Source organism: Stegostoma tigrinum, chromosome 2 (genome assembly GCF_030684315.1).
Source record: "Stegostoma tigrinum isolate sSteTig4 chromosome 2, sSteTig4.hap1, whole genome shotgun sequence".
NCBI classification, from domain to species: domain Eukaryota; kingdom Metazoa; phylum Chordata; class Chondrichthyes; order Orectolobiformes; family Stegostomatidae; genus Stegostoma; species Stegostoma tigrinum.
Window position 1 is genome coordinate 152,823,856 of NC_081355.1, and position 21,673 is coordinate 152,845,528.

General features: G+C 43.1%; 1 protein-coding gene across 2 annotated transcripts in view; it reads right to left on the reverse strand.

The window, feature by feature from the left end:
- Nucleotides 1-9,052: 9,052 nt before the first annotated feature.
- The window catches only part of mindy4 (MINDY lysine 48 deubiquitinase 4), a 195,063-nt gene continuing 182,442 nt past the window's right edge, over nt 9,053-21,673 (reverse strand). For both annotated transcript variants that reach the window (XM_048549844.2, XM_048549836.2), the window contains 2 exons: nt 19,399-19,471; nt 9,053-11,809 (listed from right to left, as the gene is read on the reverse strand). In XM_048549844.2, the coding sequence (XP_048405801.2) occupies nt 19,430-19,471 (42 nt within the window). In that variant the 3' untranslated portion in view covers nt 9,053-11,809; nt 19,399-19,429. The remainder of the gene's footprint in view (nt 11,810-19,398; nt 19,472-21,673) is intronic.

Below are 21,673 nucleotides of genomic sequence, written 5' to 3' on the forward strand. Positions count from 1 at the left end.
GATGTTTTTGATTTGATTTAAATATCGTCACGTGTACCGAAATACAGTGAAAAGCTTTGTTTACGAGTAGTACAGGCAAATCACAGTAAGCAAAGGATGTACAGATCAAAAAGACTTAGACAGAGGCATACAGGATACATTGGACAGGGCGTGCGCGAGGCGAGATCAACATTAGCAAGAGCAGTATTATTTAAGGCTAGAGAGTCCATTCATGTGTCTGATAACAGCTGGGAAGAAGCTGTTCCTGAAACTGCTTGTGCATGTGTTTAGGCTTCTGTATCTTCTGCCTGATGGAAGAGGCTGTAGAAGGTCATTACCAGGGTGCAATAGACCTTTCATGATGTTGGCAGCCCTTCCGTGGCAGCGAGCTGTGTAAATGCAGTCCACGGATGGAAAGTTGGGTTCCGTGATGGTCTGGGCTGTGGGCACCACCTTCTGTAGTTTCTTACGGTCCAGGACAGAGCAGTTGCTCGACCGGACCATTATACACCTGGAGAGTTTGCTTTCAATAGTGTATCTGTAGAAGTTGGTGAGGGTCCTTATGGACATGCCAAATTTCCTGAGCCTGGGAAATGGGCTGAGGATTGGCAAATGAAATTTAATACAGATAACCGTGAGCTGTTACACTTTGGAAAGTCAGGCCGAGGTAAGACATATACAGTAAGTGGTAAGGTCCTGTGGAGTAGAGCTGGATGGAGACAACAGGCCAAGCAACATCAGAGGAGCAGGAAGTCTGACGCTTTGGGCCTAGACCCTTCTTCAGAAATTTTTTCTGAAGAAGGGTCTTGGCCCGAAATGTCAGCTTTCCTGCTCCTCTGATGCTGCTTGGCCTGCTGTGTTCACCCAGCTCTACACCTTGTTATCTCAGATTCTCCAGCATCTGCAGTTCCTGATATCTCCAGGTCCTGAGGAGTATTGTGGAACAGAGATACTGTCACAGAACACTCAACTAGGCACTTTCTATTGGGTATATATGAGATCAGTTAGTAAATTCAGTTCAGACCTTGGATTGAGTGTGTGCATTTGCTACATAAGAAAGCGTCCAAAACTTTAACTTGTGCCATTTTAGAGTTCTATTGTGAGCTTTGAACAGGTTTATTTTCAAGGGGTGCATTGAAAGAGCAGCCTAATTAAAAATGTGTTGAAACTAGATCCTGGTTAATGGCTCAGAACTGGCCTTTCTGCTAGGTGCAAATTTAAGGAGCCATCTTAGTGCAACTTTTCTTTTATTCATTCATGGGATGAGGGCATCACTGGCTTGGCCAGCAGTTATTGCCCATTGCTAGTTGCCCAGAGGGCAGTTAGTAGTCAACCACATTGCTATGGGTCTGGAGTCCAGACCAGGTAAAGATGGCAGCTTCCTTCTCTAAAAGACATTAGTGAACCATATGGATTTTTCTGACAATTGACAATTGACAACGTACTCATGGGCATCATTAGACTCTTAATACAAATTTTTTATTGAATTGAAATTCCACCAACTGGCATGAGGGTGCTGGCAGTCAGTGTCTCAAGGAGTTCAGCATAGAAAGGAAAGAGTTGATTTTTCACAAACAGAGCAGTGGATTGCTAAGTGATAATGGGAACTGCAGATGCTGGAGAATCCAAGATAACGAAGTGTGGAGCTGGATGAACACAGCAGGCCAAGCAGCATCTCAGGAGCACAAAAGCTGACGTTTTGGGCCTAGACCCTTCATCAGAGAGGGGGATGGGGAGAGGGTTCTGGAATAAATAGGGAGAGAGGGGGAGGGGGACCGAAGATGGAAAGAAAAGAAGATAGGTGGAGAGGAGAGTATAGGTGAGGAGGTAGGGAGGGGATAGGTCAGTAGGGAAGATGGACAGGTCAAGGAGGCGGGATGAGGTGGTAGGTGGGAAATGGAAGTGCAGCTTGAGGTAGGAGGAAGGGATGGGTGAGAGGAAGAAGAGGTTAGGGATGCGGAGACAGTCTGGGCTGGTTTTGGGATGCAGTGGGGGGAGGGGTCGAGCTGGGCTGGTTTTGTGCCTTGGCTCCTGCCACCTTAAAAAGGCACAAAACCAGCCCAGCTCGACCCCACCGCCCCCCCCACTGCATCCCAAAACCAGTCCAACCTGTCTCTGCCTCCCTAACCGGTTCTTCCTCTCACCCATCCCTTCCTCCCACCCCAAGCCGCACCCCCAGCTACCTACTAACCTCATCCCACCTCCTTGACCTGTCCGTCTTCCCTGGACTGACCTATCCCCTCCCTACCTCCCCACCTATACTCTCTCCACCTATCTTCTTTACTCTCCATCTTCGGTCCGCCTCCCCCTCTCTCCCTATTTATTCCAGTTCCCTCTCCCCATCCCCCTCTCTGATGAAGGGTCTAGGCCCGAAACGTCAGTTTTTGTGCTCCTGAGATGCTGCTTGGCCTTCTGTGTTCATCCAGCTTCACACTTTGTTATCTTATAGTGGATTTGTAAGTAGCTTTGGTAAGTATTTCTAATCTTTAATATAGAAGTAAAGTATTTAACTTTTATTTAAGTCTCTGGTCTCTTTTTCCCTCTCTCTTCTTCCTATTTACACCTTCTTAGGTATAAGAATGATATTAAAAAAATTTGCCATTGCCTTACAAAGCTGCTCTCTCATGAGAGAGAGCGAGAGAGAGAGAGAGAGAGAGAGAGAGAGAGAGAGAGAGAGAGAGAGAGAGAGCACGAGCGAGTGCGAGCGTGAGAGAGGTGACTAGTGGTGGTTTCACCTGAGGGTCACCATGCCTCAGGCAAAGGGAGAGGTTGAGAAGAAGACTCTATCATGGTACCCTCAGCCAGTGTAGGATTTGAAACAAGGGTATCCAAAAGCAAATGACAATGAATTGTTCAGAGTGGACATTCTTTTCCCTAGGGTGGGGGTTTCAAGACTAGGAGCACATTTTTAAGGTTAGAGGAGAAGAGATTTTAAAAAAAAGACGAGGGGCAAATTTTTCACAGAGAGGGTGGTGGATGTGTGTACAATTACTATATTTAAAAGACGTTTGGATAAGTACATGAATAGGAAAGCTTTGGAGGGATAATGGGCCAAGGGCAGACAGGTGGGACTAGTTCAATTTGGGATTATGTTCAGCACAGACTGGCTGGGCCGAAGCGTCTATTTCCGTGCTGTAAGGCCCTACGTGGCACGGTGGCTCAGTGGTTAGCACTGCAGCCTCACAGCGCCAGGGACCCAGGTTTGATCCCAGCCTCAGGTGACTGTCTGTGTGGAGTTTGCACATTCTCCCTGTGTCTGTGTGGGTTTCCTCCTACAGATCAAAGATGGGCAGGTTAGGGTGGATTGGCCGTGCTAAATAACCTGTAGTGTTCAGGGATGTGTAGGTGGGTTACAGGTCTGGGTGGGATGCCCTGAGAGTCGGTATGGGCTTGTTGGGCCGAAGGGTCTGTTGCCACACTGTAGAGATTGTATAATGACTCTGTGATTTAATTCATAATTTAAATAACATGCAATTGAGGTGGTGTTAGAGCTGCAGCACATGAGAGCTGCTAGACATCAAGGTGATCCACAACAGACAAACCGTGCAAGTGTTTACAGATCAAGCAACTTCGAGCTGGAGTTTGAGTTGCAGATGCTGTGCTGAATCAGACGGGGGGATTGTTACCTGGACAATTTGTTCCAGGAGGAGGACATACTGCTTCTTGACACTTCCAATTTCCACCCTGCTCTCACCTTCACCTAGTTTCTGACACATCCCTCCCTTCCCTGGCATCTCTGTTTCTATTTCTTAGCTAGGCTGACCACCAATGTCCATTACAACCACACCAACTCCCAGTTACTTTGACTATACATCCTCACACCCTGTTTCCTATAAAGTCTCCATTCTATTCTCCTGGTTTCTCCATCTCCATCTATTCCATGATAACAAAGTATGGAGCTGGATGAACACAGCGGGCCCAAGCTGCATGTTAGGAACACAAAAGCTGACGTTTTGGGCCGAGACTCGTCATCAGAAAAGGGGGAGGGGGAGAGGGATCTGAAATAAATAGGGAGCGAGGGGGAGGCGTATCGAAGATGGATAGAGGAGAAGATAGGTGGAGAGGAGACAGACAAGTTAAGCGGCCCACAGCCTCCACAGCCAGCAGCTGCAGAGGAGACAGCAACACTGAGCCCTGCCAAATCTTCACCATCCCGTAGACCACCCCCTGACTGAGGGCGAATGGTCAGTCCTCAGTAAAGGGCTCACCTTTGTCCCCCTCCACCCACACATCAACGAATACCAGTCACATTTGGACATCAAGCAGTTTTTACGGCACCTCCGTCTAAGCTGTCTGTCTCCTCTCCACCTACCTTCTCCTCTATCCATCTTCAATCCGCCTCCCCCTCTCCCTATTTATTTCAGAACCCTCTCCCCCTCCCTCATTTCTGATGAAGGGTCTAGGCCCGAAACGTCAGCTTTTGTGCTCCTAAGATGCTGCTTGGCCTGCTGTGTTCATCCAGCTCCGCACTTTGTTATCTCAGATTCTCCATCATCTGTAGTTCCCATTATCTCCATCTATTCCATGCCAGCTTCTGCACTGGTGCCTCAGAAATGCCCTCTTTCCTAAACCAACCACTATGGTTAACAGAGTGCTTAGCTGTGTGTGACACATTTCCTGCATTTCTCTGCACACCTTCTCTTCCCTCCCATACCACTAATAGGGTCCGTTGAGTCATTTTTCACCCCACTAATTTCAGCAGCCAAAGGATCATAGGCCACTATTTCTGTCACCTCCAGACACATATTCCTCTCCCCTCCTTGTTGGCACAGGAACTCTAGCCCCAATGCCTCTCTATACCCACATGGCACCTTCACATGCAATCGGAAAAAGTGTAACGCTTGCCCATTTACTCTGCCCACCTGCACACCACCAAACCACCCCACCCCATCCCCCCAAAAAAATTTCCAAGGCACCTGGCACACCTTCTAGGTGAGGCAGTGATTTACCTGTGCTTAACTCAACCTAGTTTATTGTCTTCACCGCTCAGAATGTGCTACCCTCTACAACAGAGACACAACGCACACTGGGTGACCGTTTGGCAGAACATCCACATTACGTCAGCAAGAATGGCCCCAAGCTTCCAGCTGCCTGTCACTTCAATACACCACTGGCCAACATCTCTGTCTCAGGCTTGCTGCACTGCTCCAGTAAAGCTCAGTGCAAGGTGGAAGAACAACATCTCACTGTTCACCTGGGGACTCTGCAGCCTTCAGGACTCGATATCCAATTGAATAGTTTAAGAACCTGGACACCTCCTTCCATGTTCTTTACCTCTCTCCACACCCTGCTTTCAACACAGCAAACCCATTTTCTCCCACTTATGGTCCCCATTATCTGCTTTACTTTCTCCCTGACTTACTCCCACCCATCTCTTTATCTGCTTCACTGTTGTTCTCTCTCTCTGGGCTCCATCTCTGCCAATCTGTGCACTCCTCCCATCTGACTACTCCTTGACCCTACTACCTTCAGCTTATATACCACACTTTCCTAGTTCTGAAGGAGGGTCACTGAACTCAAAAAGTTGACTCTGCTTTCTCTCCACATATGTTGCCAGACCTGCTGCGTTTCTCCAGTATTTCTGTTTTTGTTGTGGAATTTTCAGGTTCGGCTGGCAAATGGCAAATAATATACAAGCCACATAAATGTCAGGCAATGACAATATCCAGAAAGGGAGTAGCTAACCACTGCCCCGGTCATTCAACGGCAATATTCTCATTGAATCACTCCTTTATCAACATCCTGGGGATTACCATTGACCTGAAACTGAACTTGACTGACCTTATAAATACATTGCTAAGATGTGGCTACAGGCTGGGAATTATGCAGTAAGTAACTTATTCTGTAGGGACGTCTGGAGCTGTCTACCATCTACAAGACCCAAGTCAGGAATGTGATGTAATTCTCCACTTGCCTGGATGGGTGCAGCTCCAACAACACTCAAGATGTTTCACATCATTCAGGATAAAGTAGCTCACTTGATTGGCACCTGAGCCATAAATCTTTATTCGCTTCACCACAGCTGCAATGTGTGCCATCAACAAGATGCACCGCAGAAATTCACCAACGATCCTTAGGCAGTGCCTTCCAAATCTGTGACCACTACCATCTAAAACGATAGCGACAGCAGATATTTAGGAATGCCACCAGTTGCAAGTTTCACTCCAAGTCTGATTTGGAAATATATCACTGTTCCTTCAGTGTCACTGGGTCAAAATCCTGGAACTCAGTCCCATGATGCTGTTAGGGAGATGTTGGCCAGTGGTGTATTGAAGTGGCAGGCAACTGTCTACACCAAATGGATAGCAGAGTTCAATAAAACAGCTCACCATCACCCTTTCAAGGGCAACTAGGGATGGACAATGCTGGCCAGCCTGTAACACCCACATCCCATAACTATTTAAAAATCGGCTGTAAAGTGCATTGGGGTTTCCTGAGGCTGGAGCAGGCTGAAGCAAATGCCAGTCTTTATTTTGCAGACAATGAGTTTAAACTGCTGGTATTCACAGTATTGTTATGATACAGGAGACAGCCATTCTGCTCATCGTGTTTGCACCAGCTTTCGAAATAAGTATGATTGAATGCCATTCTCTTGCCTTTTCCTTGTACCCGTTGACGTTATTTGCATAGAAACAATCCTCCGATGCCTTCTTGAATGTCTCAATTGAAGGTGCCTCCATCACACATCTAGGCAGTGCATTCCAGACCCTGAACAATTTATTCCATGAAAAAAGCCTGTCTCACGTCCTATTTGCTTCTTTTACTTCTAACCCAGAGAGAAGTGTGAGCAATTGAACCAAGTTCAGTGTGTACTTGGGTGAGTAACTTGATTTATTACCTCCAACTGGTCTGATTACAGCCAATATTAGTACGTAGAATTTGTTCCAGCTTTACTGTCACGTGCATTCCAATGAGTGGTGAAAAGTTTGTAATGTCACCTCTTGGCACTATTTTAGGTACAGATACTTTAAGTATTGTTATGGAATTGAAATGGTAAAAAAGCCTAGCACAGGAATACAAAGTTTAAAAAGTCCAGAGTGATAATAAAAAGTATCTTTAAAGTACTCAAGTTATAGTCCTTTCTCACTGAATCCATGCCCACTGGGCTTCAGGACACGGGGTCTCACTGCCTCCTCGCACTGGCTTCAGTCCAGGACTAGACCCCCCGGCCCACCTGGGCTCGCTCTGCTCCCGCTCCGGTTGCTACTCAGCTCCCAGCTTGGTCCGTGCTAGTTCTGCTGCCACTTCGGCTGTGACTCACTTCCAGGACTTGGCTTGCGCTCACTCTGCTTCCCACTCCAGTCACAACTCGCTTCTCTGACTCTGCTTGTGTTTGCTCTGCTCTGGCCATGATTCATTTCCAGAGCTCAGCCTGCACTCGCTCTGAAGACGCCCCCGCTATGACCCATCTCCCATGTCGGGCTGATCTTGGGCTCCATTCTCCATTCCCACCAGGTAAGGTGCTTCAGGAAGTTAAAAGTTGCGAGTAGGGGGAAGACACTGCAGCAAAAGGCAAAAAGCAAGCAAAGGAGCTGGCGAGCAGAGGAGCTTCAGCTGGAGTGTCTTACTCTGCCACCATCTAAACTGGAAGATTTATTAAATGCCATTAATGACAGAGCCACAACCAAAGGTGGTTTATTCCTCTGTTAGTAGGCTTACAAGCCCTCTGAGCCTCCTAAATGCAAATAGTTTGGATGGAGCTGATTTTGGCAGGTGTATCTAGGAAGGATTTCTGACTCAGTTTGTAGATAGGCCAACTAGAGGAGAGGCCATACTGGATTTAGTGCTTGGCTATGAATCAGGCCCAGTGTTAGCTCTCTCAGTGGGAGAGCATTTCGGTGACAGAGATCACAGCTCCCTGACCTTTACTATAGTCATGGAGAGGGATTGCAGCAGATGGTATGGGGAAGGGGGAATTACAATGCTATTCGGCAAGAACTACATAACATAAATTGGGAAGAGATGTTCTCAGGGAAATGCACAATAGAAACGTGGAGGTTGTTTTGCCTGGACTGGAGGGCAGGTCTTATGAGAAAAGGTTGAGGGAGCAAGGGCTTTTATCATTGGAGTGAAGAAGGATGAGAGGTGACTTGATAGAGGTGTACAAGATAATTAGAGGCATAGGTAGAGTGGATAGTCAGAGACTTTTACCCAGGGTGGAAATGACTATTACGAGGGGGCATAACATTAAAGTGACCGGAGGAAGGTATAGGGGAGATGTCAGAGGTAGATTCTTTACACAGAAAGTAGTGGGAGTGTGGAATGTGCTGCTGGTGGTGGTAGTAGAGTCAGATGCTTTAGGGACATTTAAGCAACAGGCACATGGATGATAGTAAAATGTGGGGTGTATAGGTTAGTTTGATCTTAGGGTAGGATTATAGGTTGGCACAACATTGTGGGCCGAAGGGCCGGTACTGTTCCATGTTGTATGTTGTACTGTTCTATGCGCCAAGTTTAAATGCACAGATTCTGTCATTACAGCGCAATGTTTTTCCACTGTTCAATTGAAAATTTCCACAGCCAAACACAAGTGACTAAACTGTATAAGTTAGAAATAAAATAAACACTGTATCACACACTTAACATGGTACAGGAGCATGCATTTTAGAAAGTGAATTTCTGCTTTCAAAACTGTTATTCTAGACACGCAGAATATATTGGGTGGCATGGTGTCTGACACTTTTGCCTTAGAGCGCCAGGTGCCTGGGTTCGATTCTCAGCCTCTGTGTGGAGTTTGCACATTTTCTCCATGTCTGTGTGAGTTTCCACCGGGTGCTCCAGTTTCCTCCCACAGTCCAAAGGTGTGTAGGTTAAGTGGACTGGCCCTGGGGAACAGGCTGTTGTGGGAACAGAGTGGGATGCCCTTTGGAAGGTTGGTGCAGACTTAATGGGCCAAATGGCCTCTTTCTGGCCTGTAGGGATTCTATATTGCATAATGAAGCACATTTAATGAATTAGTCTTATAGTCACTGTAAACGATTTGTGATATTTGGCAGGAAACAGAATCATACAAGTCAGGTCATGCAGTCCAACATTCTTCTTCTTTGAAAAAGGAATTCAATATATGCCAGGATTCTTTTTATTCTGCAGCACGTGAAGGCATTATTGGTGTGTACAGGTGGCACAGGACACAAATGAAAGGTTTTCAATAAATTAACCATTATTTCATTTCACTCTTACAAACAAAACAGCAATTCTTCAGAAAGTCCACAGCATCAACTTACTGCACACAAAATAATACAACAGCTCGGTCTCTCATTGTTTGGCTCCATGTAATAACCAGGAAGACTCAGACATACATTAATACACATATTTGTGCACACACATGCACATTTCTTGCATCAAACAAATTAAAGGCAACAGATATCCAACAAAGCCAAACATAATGGCTGCTTTTTAATTCCTTGACAACCAGTTATACAACACGAGGCTGGAGATTACTGTAAACAACTTTATCATGCGGACATTTAAGGCAAGTGCACTAAACGCAGAAGCTGATTAGGGAACATTTTTATTTCTGTCACGTTTAAAAGGCTCTGCACAACAGGCTTGCCAGCTCAAAACGAAGCACAAGGAATAGGAGGTAATCCTGCTCAACAGATGGAAAGCGGGTTGGGACGCAGGCATTTTACTCCAAGGGCTTATATATGTAAAACAGCACTGGCATTCGGGCTGAAACCAGCAGAATAATGTCTGAGCTGGTAGTGATGAGGCCCTAAGGCTGTCCTATGAGGTGGTAAGGTGGGGTTGAGTTTGGAAGATGACACCACTGGATTGAATTTAGTGAAATGTAATCCTTGGGAAAGATGAAGGAAGGAAGGAAGGAGAGAATGAAAAGAACAATGTCAAGTAATGCAGCTCCTTTTATAGATCCAAGACATCCCAAAATGCTTCCGAGCTGATGAATCTTCAACTTGTCAAAGATGGCAATCAGCTTATACAGGCCAAGATCCCATAGGTTGCTATGAAATCAAAATGGCCATTCATCGGTTTTAGTGGTGCTGGTCAAGTTGCTTCAGTAACAAATGCTAGCCAACACATACTTGAAAAAGTGCAACTCCTCAAAAAAGGGAGTCATGAAATTGTTTGTATCAACCTGCAGTTTGTGGAGAAGACACTTTTTGTAGATGAATCCTTGATTAAAAGCAGAATCAAGACAAACATAAAAACACTGAACCAGTAGGATGTAAATACAAAATCAATTAGGGCAGCAAATAAAGGGATAGATGCTTACTTGAAATAAATATCTTTAAGGAACACAGAGAAAAATCATAACAGGGTAGTAGGATCAGGCTTTGAGGTCTGTTGGTTTATTTTTCGTTCCTAAAAATTCTCAGACTCTATTTGGGAACAAAGAAACATTACACTATTCCCTTTATTTTTCAACCACAGTGAGGTGGGAGAAAATGCTCCTCATTGGGGAAAAAGGAACATGGTACAGTATGAATTTGAATTATGTCAATGTTATGGGCACCATCTCATGGCAGAAATGGTTTGCCAGGTTTCACAGTCAGATGCCCAAGATTGTGTCCCAGAATCTGAACAGGGCAGAGCAGCCTGTAGGGACTCTTCTGCTCAGGATTACTCCATCAACACACGGCATAATTATGTGGGCTCCTAAAGGGATTTCAAATTCTTTTGCAGTGTATGGTCAATTCCAGAACTTACAGGTTGCTGTGCAGCCTGGAAGGTACACCACATATTGGCCCATCCCTACATCTCGTTCACTGCGGGCCACTGCCAGCAAGAGACCTAGCTCTAACCAGACTGAAGTACAGTGGCCAGCTGCTTCTAAGGGTACAATAAAGTTGCCTCACTTATTGAAATGTGTCCTGAGGCTTTGCTCAGGTAAAGCCTCGAAACTCCAGCTTCTGGTCCATGTTGACCATTCTTTTAAGGTACACGGTACAACCTTTGACCTCTACTATCTCGGTGGAAATCATAAGTTGTAACTCATGATCTAAAAAAATTAGCTGCATGAGCTAATAAAAGCCATTTTTCTTTTAAACATGCAACATTATTGTTTTTAGCAACAAGTGGATAGTATGGTGGCTAACAGGTAAAAGGCATTCATGAGTTTACTGAAGTCACTATCAAGCAACTGTGAACCTGCGATCTCCCATCGAACCAGAGCCTTTAGCATCCTTATTGAACAGGAAAAATTGGTTTTGGTCCAATTTCCTACTTCAGTAATTTCTTAAATTGTTTAAAACAAAAAAAACGATAAAATTGAACACAACCCTCTAAAAGGTTGCATTTGCTGAATCCAAGACAACTTTTCAGAGAATCACTCAGCATCTCCTACAGCGCTCAGCCCCTTCAGCACTGCCACAGGCCATTAACCTTGCCCAACAAACTTGCCCATTTTGATAGTGTCTAATTTTCACTTTGGGTTCCACGTTATTAACAATAGGGAAGATCTTCAATCCTATAGAATAACCCGAATTGAATAGGCATGGTAGCATACCAAATATCACATTCTGGCAGTTCATTTGGGAGACTGGCAGATAAGCCAGGTCACTACTTTCCCGAATTTACGGCCTTCAACTCACAATCTCCACTTTTCCCCCAACCCCCACCGCTACACGTTCAGAAGAAATGAGGTAAATTAACTGATGGAGGTGTTGTTGGGTGCCATCCGATGACAGACACATTTTAAGATCTATCCTGCTATTATCTGCAGCACTTCAGAAGCGAAGGTGTTGGTGTTTGGTTTTTGCACCTCTCAGTCCCCCGGGCCACATGATCCAGGTTCAACCTCAGAGACGATAATCGAGCTTCTCACAGAATTGGGTCCGTTCCATTCCAGTCAACAAATGCTCCCTTCCACCTTAATAAATTAGAGAATAGTTTTAGGTTGTGTTGCATTGAACAGAAGTCCTCTCCTTTTTCAGATGAATGTAATTTCTCACTTTAAGCTTGGAGCAAGTTGTGCCACATTAATCTGTTTTTTTTGGGCAAGGTGTTGAGAAAACATAAAGTCCATTGGACACCAGGGACCATGGCAAGTAGGATCCAAAACTGGCTGAAGTTTGAGCACATGGGAAGTGGTTTTCAGTAGTATTCCACAGGGCTCAGTACTGGGTTCCTCGCTGTTTGTAGTGTAAGCTAACGGTTTAAATTTAAATGTGGGAGGCATAAGAAATTTTGTACAGAATGCAAAAATTGGCACTGCAGATGATAACAAGAAGAATGACTGTTGACTGCAGGATGGTTCACCTGAGTTGGTATAAAATGGCAAACTGAATTCATTCTGGAGAAGTGCAGGCAAGAGAATCCACAATAAACATGAGGGTACCAATAGGGGTACAGGAAATGAGGCATGTTGGAAGCATATGTCCACAGGTCCCCAAAGGTGGCAGGACAAGTAGATACCAAGTTCTAAAGAAGACATATGGGATACTTTTCCAAAAATGGCAAGGTTCTGAATACCAAAGCAGGGATATAATGTTGCAATTATATAAGACATTGGTTGTGTGTACAGCACAGTACAGGAAGTATACACTTGTTCTGGAGGAAATACAGAGGAGGCTTACAAAGTTGCAGTTATGAGGGGAAACCGGAGAAGCGAAGTTAGAAATTGCATTGGACATGCCAATTATCTGTCTACCTTTCCTGGACATGGGGTCGGGGCCAGGGGATTGGAGAATTGCAAACATTATTCCCTGGTTCAAAAAAGGTTGCAGACACTGGCCTAAACACTAAAGGTGACAGTTAACTTCCATGGTGGGGAAATATCTACAAACAATTATTTAGGATAGAATTAATAGTCACATATGGACTATGGATTGATTTGGAGGAGTCAGCTTAGATGTGTGAAGGGAGAATTGTGTCTAACTTGCTAGTGTTTTGACAAGGTAACACATAAGATAATCAAGGAAAGACTGCTGATGTGGTATACATGAACATCCAAGAGCCTGGAAGAAAGTTTTAGTGCATTTCTGCAGGGGTTGGAATCCTTGCTTTTCCTGAAATATATAAATGATTTTAAGGTGGAGGGGACAATTTCAAAGTTTGTGGAAACTTAGGAGACCTGTAAACAATGAGGAAGACAGCATCAAACATCAAAATGACAATGACAGATTAGGAGAAAGGGTAGTTATGGCAAATGAATTTCAGTGTGGAGAAGTGTGACGTGATACACTTTGGTATAAAAGAACATTGAAAGGCAGTACAAAATAAAGGTAACAAAGTGTGGAGCTGGATGAACACAGCAGGCCAAGCAGCATCTCAGGAGCACAAAAGCTGACGTTTCGGGCCTAGACCATTCACTACAGGGGGTTGAGAATGGATTAGTAAGAGTGCAGAAGAGACTTATGAGCCTGGCTCCAGGGATGAAACACTTCAGAAAAGAAGGAAGATGAAAGGTCTAGGCCCGAATCGTCAGTTTTTGTGCTCCTGAGATGCTGCTTGGCCTGCCATGTTCATCCAGCTTCACACTTGGTTATCTTGGATTCTCCAGCATCTGCAGTTCCCATTATCTCTGATCACAAAAAAAGGGTATTTTTTGAAAGGATATGCAGCCGTTAAAGTTCAAGAATGCTATTAATAAAGCATACACAACTATAGGTCTCATAAACAATGGTAGACAGTACCAGAGTAGAGAGGTTATGATGAACTTACGGAAGACCTCAGCTCGAGGTACTGTCTACTGGTCTGGATACCACCCTACAGGGGGTTGTGAATGGATTAGTAAGAGTGCAGAAGAGACTTATGAGCTTGGCTCCAGGGATGAAACACTTCAGAAAAGAAGGAAGATCAGAGAAGTTGCCAGTGTTTTCCTTAGAACAAAGGCTACAGGAGATTTTATTAAAGTTTTCAAAATCATGATGGGTCTGAGAAACTACTCCCACTCAAACAGATCAAGAATTAGAGCCACAGTTTATAACTGTTTTATTTATTTATTCAATCAGAGAGGATGGGCATCGCTGGCTGGTCAGCACTTAATGCCTGTCCCTAGCTGCCTTTACAGTGGTGGTGGTGAGTTGCCTTCTTGAATTGCCACAGTCCATGTGTTTATACATAGCCACACAATGCCCTTAGGGTGAGAATTCCAGGATTTTTATTGTGATAGTGAAGGAATGGTGAATATTTTCAAGTCAGGATAGTGAATGGCTTGGAGGGGAACCTGAGGGTGGTGGTGTATACCCATGTATCTGTTGTCCTTGTCCGATGAGATGGAGGTCATTGTGGGTTTGACATCTAGCTTGTGAATCAGGTTCAGTGAGGGTACTGCACTATCTAAGGATCTTTGGTGAATTTCTGCAGTACGTCCTGTAGATAGTACACACTGCTGCTGCTGACCAGCGGCGGAGGGGGTGGATGTTTGTGGATGGGGTGCCAACCAAGTGGCTGTTTTGTCCTGGATGTTGTCAAGCTTGAGTGTTGTTCGAGCTGCACCCATCTGGGCAAGTGGGGAATATTCCATCACATTCCAGACTTGCATCTTGTCGATGGTGAACAGGCTTTGAGTAGTCAGGTGGTGAGTTACATGCTGCAGTATACCTAACTTCTGACCTGCTACTGTAACCACTGTGTTTATGTGGCGAGTCCAGTTGAGTTTCTGCTCAATGGTAACCCCTAGGCTATTGATAGTGGGGGATTCAGTGAATGTCATGGGTGGTAAGTGGACGGTGTCTTGTTGGAACTGGTATCTGTGTGTTTTGAATGTTACTGCCATTTGTCAGTCCAAGCCTGGATACGGTCCAAGTCCTGTTGCATAACAACATGCACTATTTCAGCACCTACACTGTGTAATCATCGGCCAACATCCCCACTTCTGTCCACATATTGGAGGGAAGATTGTTGGTGATGTGTGTTGGACTTGAGGCAATGAAAATAGAACACAGGAACAGGAGGAGGCCATTCAGTCATTTAAGCCTGCTTTACCATCCAATGAGATCATGGCTGACCTCTGTTCTAATCTACCTACTGCCTTGACTCTGAATATTTTCCATGCTGTTGTCTAGCAAAAATCTATCAGTTGCAGGCTTTAAATAATTAGGTGAGTTAGTATCCATTTCTTTTTGTGAGAGAGATTTGCAAACTTCTCCTACCATGTGCATGAAGACATCACTTTCCTCATCTATTTAAGGCAGTGCCCTCTTGATCTAGACACCAGTGGAATATTTTGGTCTGCCAAATCAATTTTTTTCAATGGGAGCCACACTGCGAAAGAGTGAATACATGGGAAGAGAGACAACATTCCTGTAGGGACAAGATCATCAAAGGCACTGCAGTGATCATCAGTGATATAATAAATGGGGGGGGGGGGGGCGCAAAGGATAGACATACGTTATTTTCACTGTGATATATTTAGGTTAAATTTTCCATCAAACATAAACATCTAAGTGGCATCCTAAGAAACAGAAATATTAAATATTTAATGTCATTATGTGCAGTCTAACTGGGAATTACAGCAGCAGCCATGAGGTTATGGTTTTCTGGAAGAAAAATCCTCAGTGGTAAAAATTCAATGTCAAATATTTCTGTTGCTGCCTGTAGTGACTGTAATGAGGTCAGCCAAGTGGGTCTCATAGAATATGAGTTCCCTGTTTGGGGCTGTTAACCTGGTCTAATCAGGGAGCCCCGATTCACAGATAAAAACAGATGTGTCAGAAGTTCTGTTCACTTGGAGCTGGCTCTGAGGAAGCCAGACCAGTCTCAAGTACTATGCATGTGTAAATGAAGGGTGGCCTGGTGACAGGATACCAGCTGATGTGGAGTTATTTCACTGTCTATTTATTATAATCAGGTGTCTTAGCAATCTCTTTTAGCAAACTGCTCAGTTGTAATTACGGTAGGTCTTTTCAAATACAGATTACTAGTTGTTACTGGATAGCTTAATAAAAGTAGTCATTGTTATTATTTAACAACTTATTTAACTGAAATGTACAAGAGGTAACTTCCCCCAACCTCAAAAGCAGATTCGAAGCTTTGAAGGTTATAGTGCACATTGAGATGATGATTAAGAAAGCATTTGAAATACTTAGCTTTGTCAATAGAGATATCAGTTAGGCTTCAACTTATGTCTTATATGAAAGTACAGAACATGCAGTGAGGAAGTTTACCAGGATAACACCATGGTCAAGGGACTTCAATTAAGCAGAGGGGTTGAACAAGCTGAGATTATTTTCCTTTGGGATGCAAAGGTTATGGGTAGATTTAATAGACCTATAGAAAATTATAATGGATTTCATAGAACAAGTAGGGGAGTCACAGTTTCCTCTGGCAAGTAACCAGAGGTCACCTATTTAAAACAATTTCAAAACAAAGAGTAAATAAAGAAAACCTTCTTGACAGACAAACTGGTAAGACCTGGAACACACTTCCTGAAATGATGGCCAAATTACATTCCACAAGATTGTACATGCTCTTCAGGAGGAATAGTTTGGAGGGGCATGAGAAGAAAGCTGGTATGTGGGATCAAATCAGAACAATCTTCTGAAAATCTGACATAGACAAGATGGGCTGAATACTCTCCTGTGCTGGCAATTCTATAATTCTGCAAAACATTAATTTGTGTTGCAATGTTTAACACTTCCCAATTTATCACTTGATTATTTTTCCCTCACTCAGTCTGCTCTCCAATAGAAAGTGTGGGTATCACTAGTGAGATCAGAACTTGTTGCCTGTCCTTAGTTAGTTGCAGTCATGTGTAGGTCAGGCCAGACAATCATAGCAGATTTCCTCTACTAAAAGGTCATTAGTAAACCAGATGGGTTTTCATGACAATTGATAACCATTATAAAAGCTAGTTTTTAATTCCAGATTTCTTTTCCACCAAACAACATATTGAACATGTAAAACTTTGAACACATCTCCACACAGCTTTATCCTAGGCCTCTGGATAACCACACCAATGACATTACCACTACAACACTACCACCCCTTCTTTATTTCTGAAGAGAGTCACATTTTGACTAAACTTTTGTCATGCACTCATCGTACATTTCGCAAGGAACAGGTAGAAGGAGAAAACCACTATTTATTCTGCAGGACTGGAGAGTGCTAATTGGTACAGATATTGCAATGCAACATTTTCCCATTAATGCCAATTGACACTTAACAGCCAGGTCTAAATTTTAAACCATTCTCCCATTGCCTTGGGCATTGCCGTAAGAAATGAACTAGCATATGGCTGGCACATATTTTAAATTGAAACAGGAGCTATGCATGTACACGGTCTGTCTGCCTTCAAAGAACAGGGCCTTATGTACTAATATGTGCAACCCCCAGTAGATGAAAGTGCATCACACTGAGCCTGACAATCCTAAATTGATTGTCAGTGGAACTGATCGCACATTCAAAATCATCCAGCAAATGTTGTCCAAATGCGTAATCACTGAGTGTTGTGAGCTTTACACATGCAGGCTGGTTGGCTATGGTCAGTAACGTGCCTGTTGCAAACACTTGAAGGAACGTGCTATTATAAACATTTTGCTGGTCTTTGGGCACATGGCCTACATAACTGGCATCACATGGGCAATGAAATTGATATATCACATTACTTATTTGTGATAGGCATGTTCACCATGCAAACTTGATGTTGAAATGGGGCCATCAAGTCTATCCTATGGGATAATGGCTACCCTGATCAAATCATTTTGAGTTATTTATCTCAGATGAAGCATAAGATATCACAAAGGTTTGAGCAACAAGTGAAGCTTGTTTATACACTGCTACGATGGCAACATAGGTGGCATTCATCACTAACAGGGTGCTGTCATCAAGCCAAAACACTGTACCCTGCAAATGACTCCACTTACCAACCAATCAGCATTCTCCTTTCATTCAGTATGTTAGCCTTCCCCTTGCTTACATAATAATTAATACATATAAATAAGTTCACCCAATCTTTGCTTTCAGTTTTTTAATTTTCGTTTGGTTTTAGCAGTTTTCCTATCATTCATAAAGTTAACTGATTCAACTATTTGTGTTTATGTAGCACTTCTAATGTTGTAAAATTATTCATAGTATTTCATTTTTGGTCCAAACCTGGCAGTGAATTAGCCCCCTTTAAACATTTTGTGGAGCCACACACATGCTGATTTACAGGGAAAACTTTTGTACAGCCTACTGACAAGTTCTTGGGTTGTCACACTGCCACATAGCCACACTTCTTGGAGAAGGTCAGTGGCTATCTTTGGTCAGAGCAATTCCTCCAAACTCCAAAGCAGCAGATAAAACGGCTCCCAGCACCTACACATGTGCAGACAGGGCTGGTGATGTCAGCCAGCCTTGACAGGATTCAATCAATTCAGAAAATCAGCTTAGAAAAAGTGCAGCATTTAAGAATGTCAATTTGAATGCAAAGGGTTTGTGAAATAATAGTGCTGGTGCTATATTTGAGAGGTGAGAAGGGTACATCTTCTGCCACACGCTGGGATGATTTACAGGAATAACCCGGGAAGGGTGTGATGGGGGAGTCATTTCTATGTATCACAAGCACTCTGGTAATTTATGGGATATATCAAGGTAAATACAAGTAACAGCTGGGTAATTTATTTCAGTTTTGGGATAATTTATCAGCAGTGAAGTGTAACATGAGAGAGGAATGAAGTACAATTCATCATCTTTGAGGCTGGCTTATACTTTTTGCTGTTCCTCTCTCTGCCACCTTGGGGTGTATGCTCATCCACCTTTGGTCCCCACAATAACTCTAGAAATAACAGCAAATGTTTTTGCAGAGTAGCCATGGCCTAACTGAATAATGGAATAAACCTTCTTCAAAGGGAGCAGGGGAGGGAGGAATAAGCACAACTTCATTTGCTCCACATTCTTAGGAAATAGACATCACAAGGTAGCATTTGTGAAAAGGAACTCTTATTTCACAATTTTGGTGGCCTTGATAAGGCAAGCCTCTGTTTTCAAATGACTACCACAGAATCAACTGCTGCTGTACAGTAAGGAATTCGAGGAATTTGGCCTAGTAGAAATGGGGGAACAGCAGACTGTCAATCATGACTAAATAGAGCTGTTTTAAAAGTCTGCACGTAAATCAGAATCTACCACCAATTTGTTTCACTTGTTCACTGGAAATGGACATTGCTGGCTAGGCCAGTATTTAATGCCTGGGGGCAGCTAAACATCAACCACATTGTTATGGACCTGGAGTCACGTGTAGGCTAGACCAGGTTAGGACAACAGACCCCTTCCCTAAAGGGCATTTCTGAATGAGATAGGTTTTTATGACAATTAATAATGATTTCATGGTCATCATAAAACTCAATTCCAGATTTTTTAAAAATGTGAATTCAAATTCCATCAAGATTTTAACCCAGGTCTCTGGATTATTAGTTTTGCAATAACAGCACAAGGCAGTCGCCTCCCCCTAGCTGCCGTGACTTCACTGCATGTGAAGCAGAAATCTCACTTCTACACAAAACTCAGTATATAAATCATTTCACATTAACTCACTTTGTCCTGATGCAATGTTCAAGTGGAGGAATCAAATCATCATCTCCTTCCAACGAGCAATGTTCTGATGCATCTGGGAATGGGAGACAGAAGCATTTTACCCCAAGTTAGGTTAATTAGTTCGTATGCTTGAAACAAAAAAAGGGTAGAATAATGGAACAAGGTCAAAGAGAAACTGCAAAGGAAAAGGGTGAATATTTCGGATGAAACATTTCATCAGAACTCAGGGTGTGGGGAATGTTTATGTTCACTGTTTAACACAAAGATGATGGCAACATAAAAGCACTAAAGACAGTGAACAGATCTTTACAGATCACTTATCCTAGTACTGATGGAAGTGCCACACTTTTATGTTAATTTTCTCTTCCATGCCAAGACAGCTGCTAAATACTTGCAGCATTCCATGATTTTCTTTTAATCTAAGACTTTACGTACAGATTGATTTTAAATTAAACCTTCTCCCTCCACAAAGAGCTTTGTTTCACCGCAAGAACTAATTGTCAGCAAGGAAATCGGTGGTGATCTGTTTGAAACGCACGAACTGTTCCAACACAATCAGGTGAGAAATCGAAATCAGGAAACAAGTGTGCGGCAGGAATCTGCTGTTACATGAGTTCACATCATGTTCCAGTAAACAAAAAAACAGCCTCCCGAGAACTGGCCTAATTTCTTTCACTAACTTGGGCCATTATTGTTTCTGGCGAGGGGCTGTTGGCAGCAAACTTCAAAGCAAGCTGATAATTAGATGGTGACCCTTAGTCACAGCTAATCTTAGTCTCAAGGTATTACATTTAGAAATCAGAGACCTAAATTCATAGTCAACCTGATCTAACTGATTCTCAAAAAGTGTATTTGTATAGCAGCTTCATATAGTAAAACCATAACACTCTAAGATGCTGGAGCAGAAGACCATTAAGCCCATTGAGACAACTGAGTGTGGCTAATCTGATAATTCTCAACTCCACTTTCCTGCCTTTTTCCATAAGCTTTGATTCCCTAATTGGTGAAAAACGTGTACTTCAGGTAGTCAGATCAGCTATACTCTACACTCCTCATTGTAAAGAATTCCACAGATTCACTAACATCAAGAAATTCCTTTTCATCTGTTGTAAACAGGGGAGCACTTAATCTGAGACTGCGCCGTCAGTCGTAGATTAGTGGTCTCTGGCCATTTTAAGCACAGGATCACTTGTTGAACTAAATTTAATTGCATTGTAAAATATTTAATTTACACTATATATAAGTCTAAAATCAATTATATATAAATATATATTTGGCCTCTGCTCACCAAGTCTCAGTATGGTAACTGTGGCTACATGCTATCTGATACTAACCTTAAGTCCGGATTGTCATTTTCAGAAAAAAGTTCAATTTCTCTTGCAACTGTAGAAGCATCAAGTAATTTGCTCTAGATTGCTGTTATTGTTCCTTCTTTGATTTTGAAATCTTCAAATAATGAGTCAGCAGCGACAGTGATTGCTTCTTTAATTACTTTGCCATCTATGAATGATTTCTCTTCTGCCAGAGGATGGCAAAGTTGAAATCTTGCTTCAATACAGGCCTTTCTGATCCTTTGCTGCTATCTTAGATAAAATGACTGCTGAGTTTTCAAAGTGGCATTCAACTTGTCAACTTTCTTTGTCCAAGGCGTGCTATTCTCATGAAAAACACCTTTTAATTCATTGTGCATTGTTGTGTCGTTCCAAATACTTACTTTTCCTTATTGACATATTTTAGCAACATACAGGGCAAACGTAATTATCATTTCCCACTGTGAACAGAAATTCATTTTCTCCTTCTGCAATGAAGGTGTATATTTTCAGTCCACATTCATCTCGAGCCAGGAATGTAGATAAAAACTGAGGTACCACTAGCTATTTTCCTACAATTACAAACACACTTTAGGTTAGACATGTGCATTACGCAAAATAGCACACAAGGTATTTTGAAGTTTCAAAATCTGTTGAATTAGAACAAATTCTGCACTCACAATCAACTATGAGTTTAAAATGTGGGTCTTCAGGCAGTTTTTCTGTGCACACATTTCACCTTGTGGTCTGTAAACATCACTCTACCACTGGTCCATGCTTGTGCCATATCTAGAATGTTGCCAGCTGCCTTCTAGTGCAGATGCACAGCAAGTCATTTCTGTAGCTGCAATTTGTTTTCTGGGCCTTAGGACAGTTTCTATTGCTCAGATATCAGACGCAATGTATGGCAGCATCTGCTGTAACTGAGGAAATTCTGAGCAAGGGTCACCGGACTCGTAATGTTA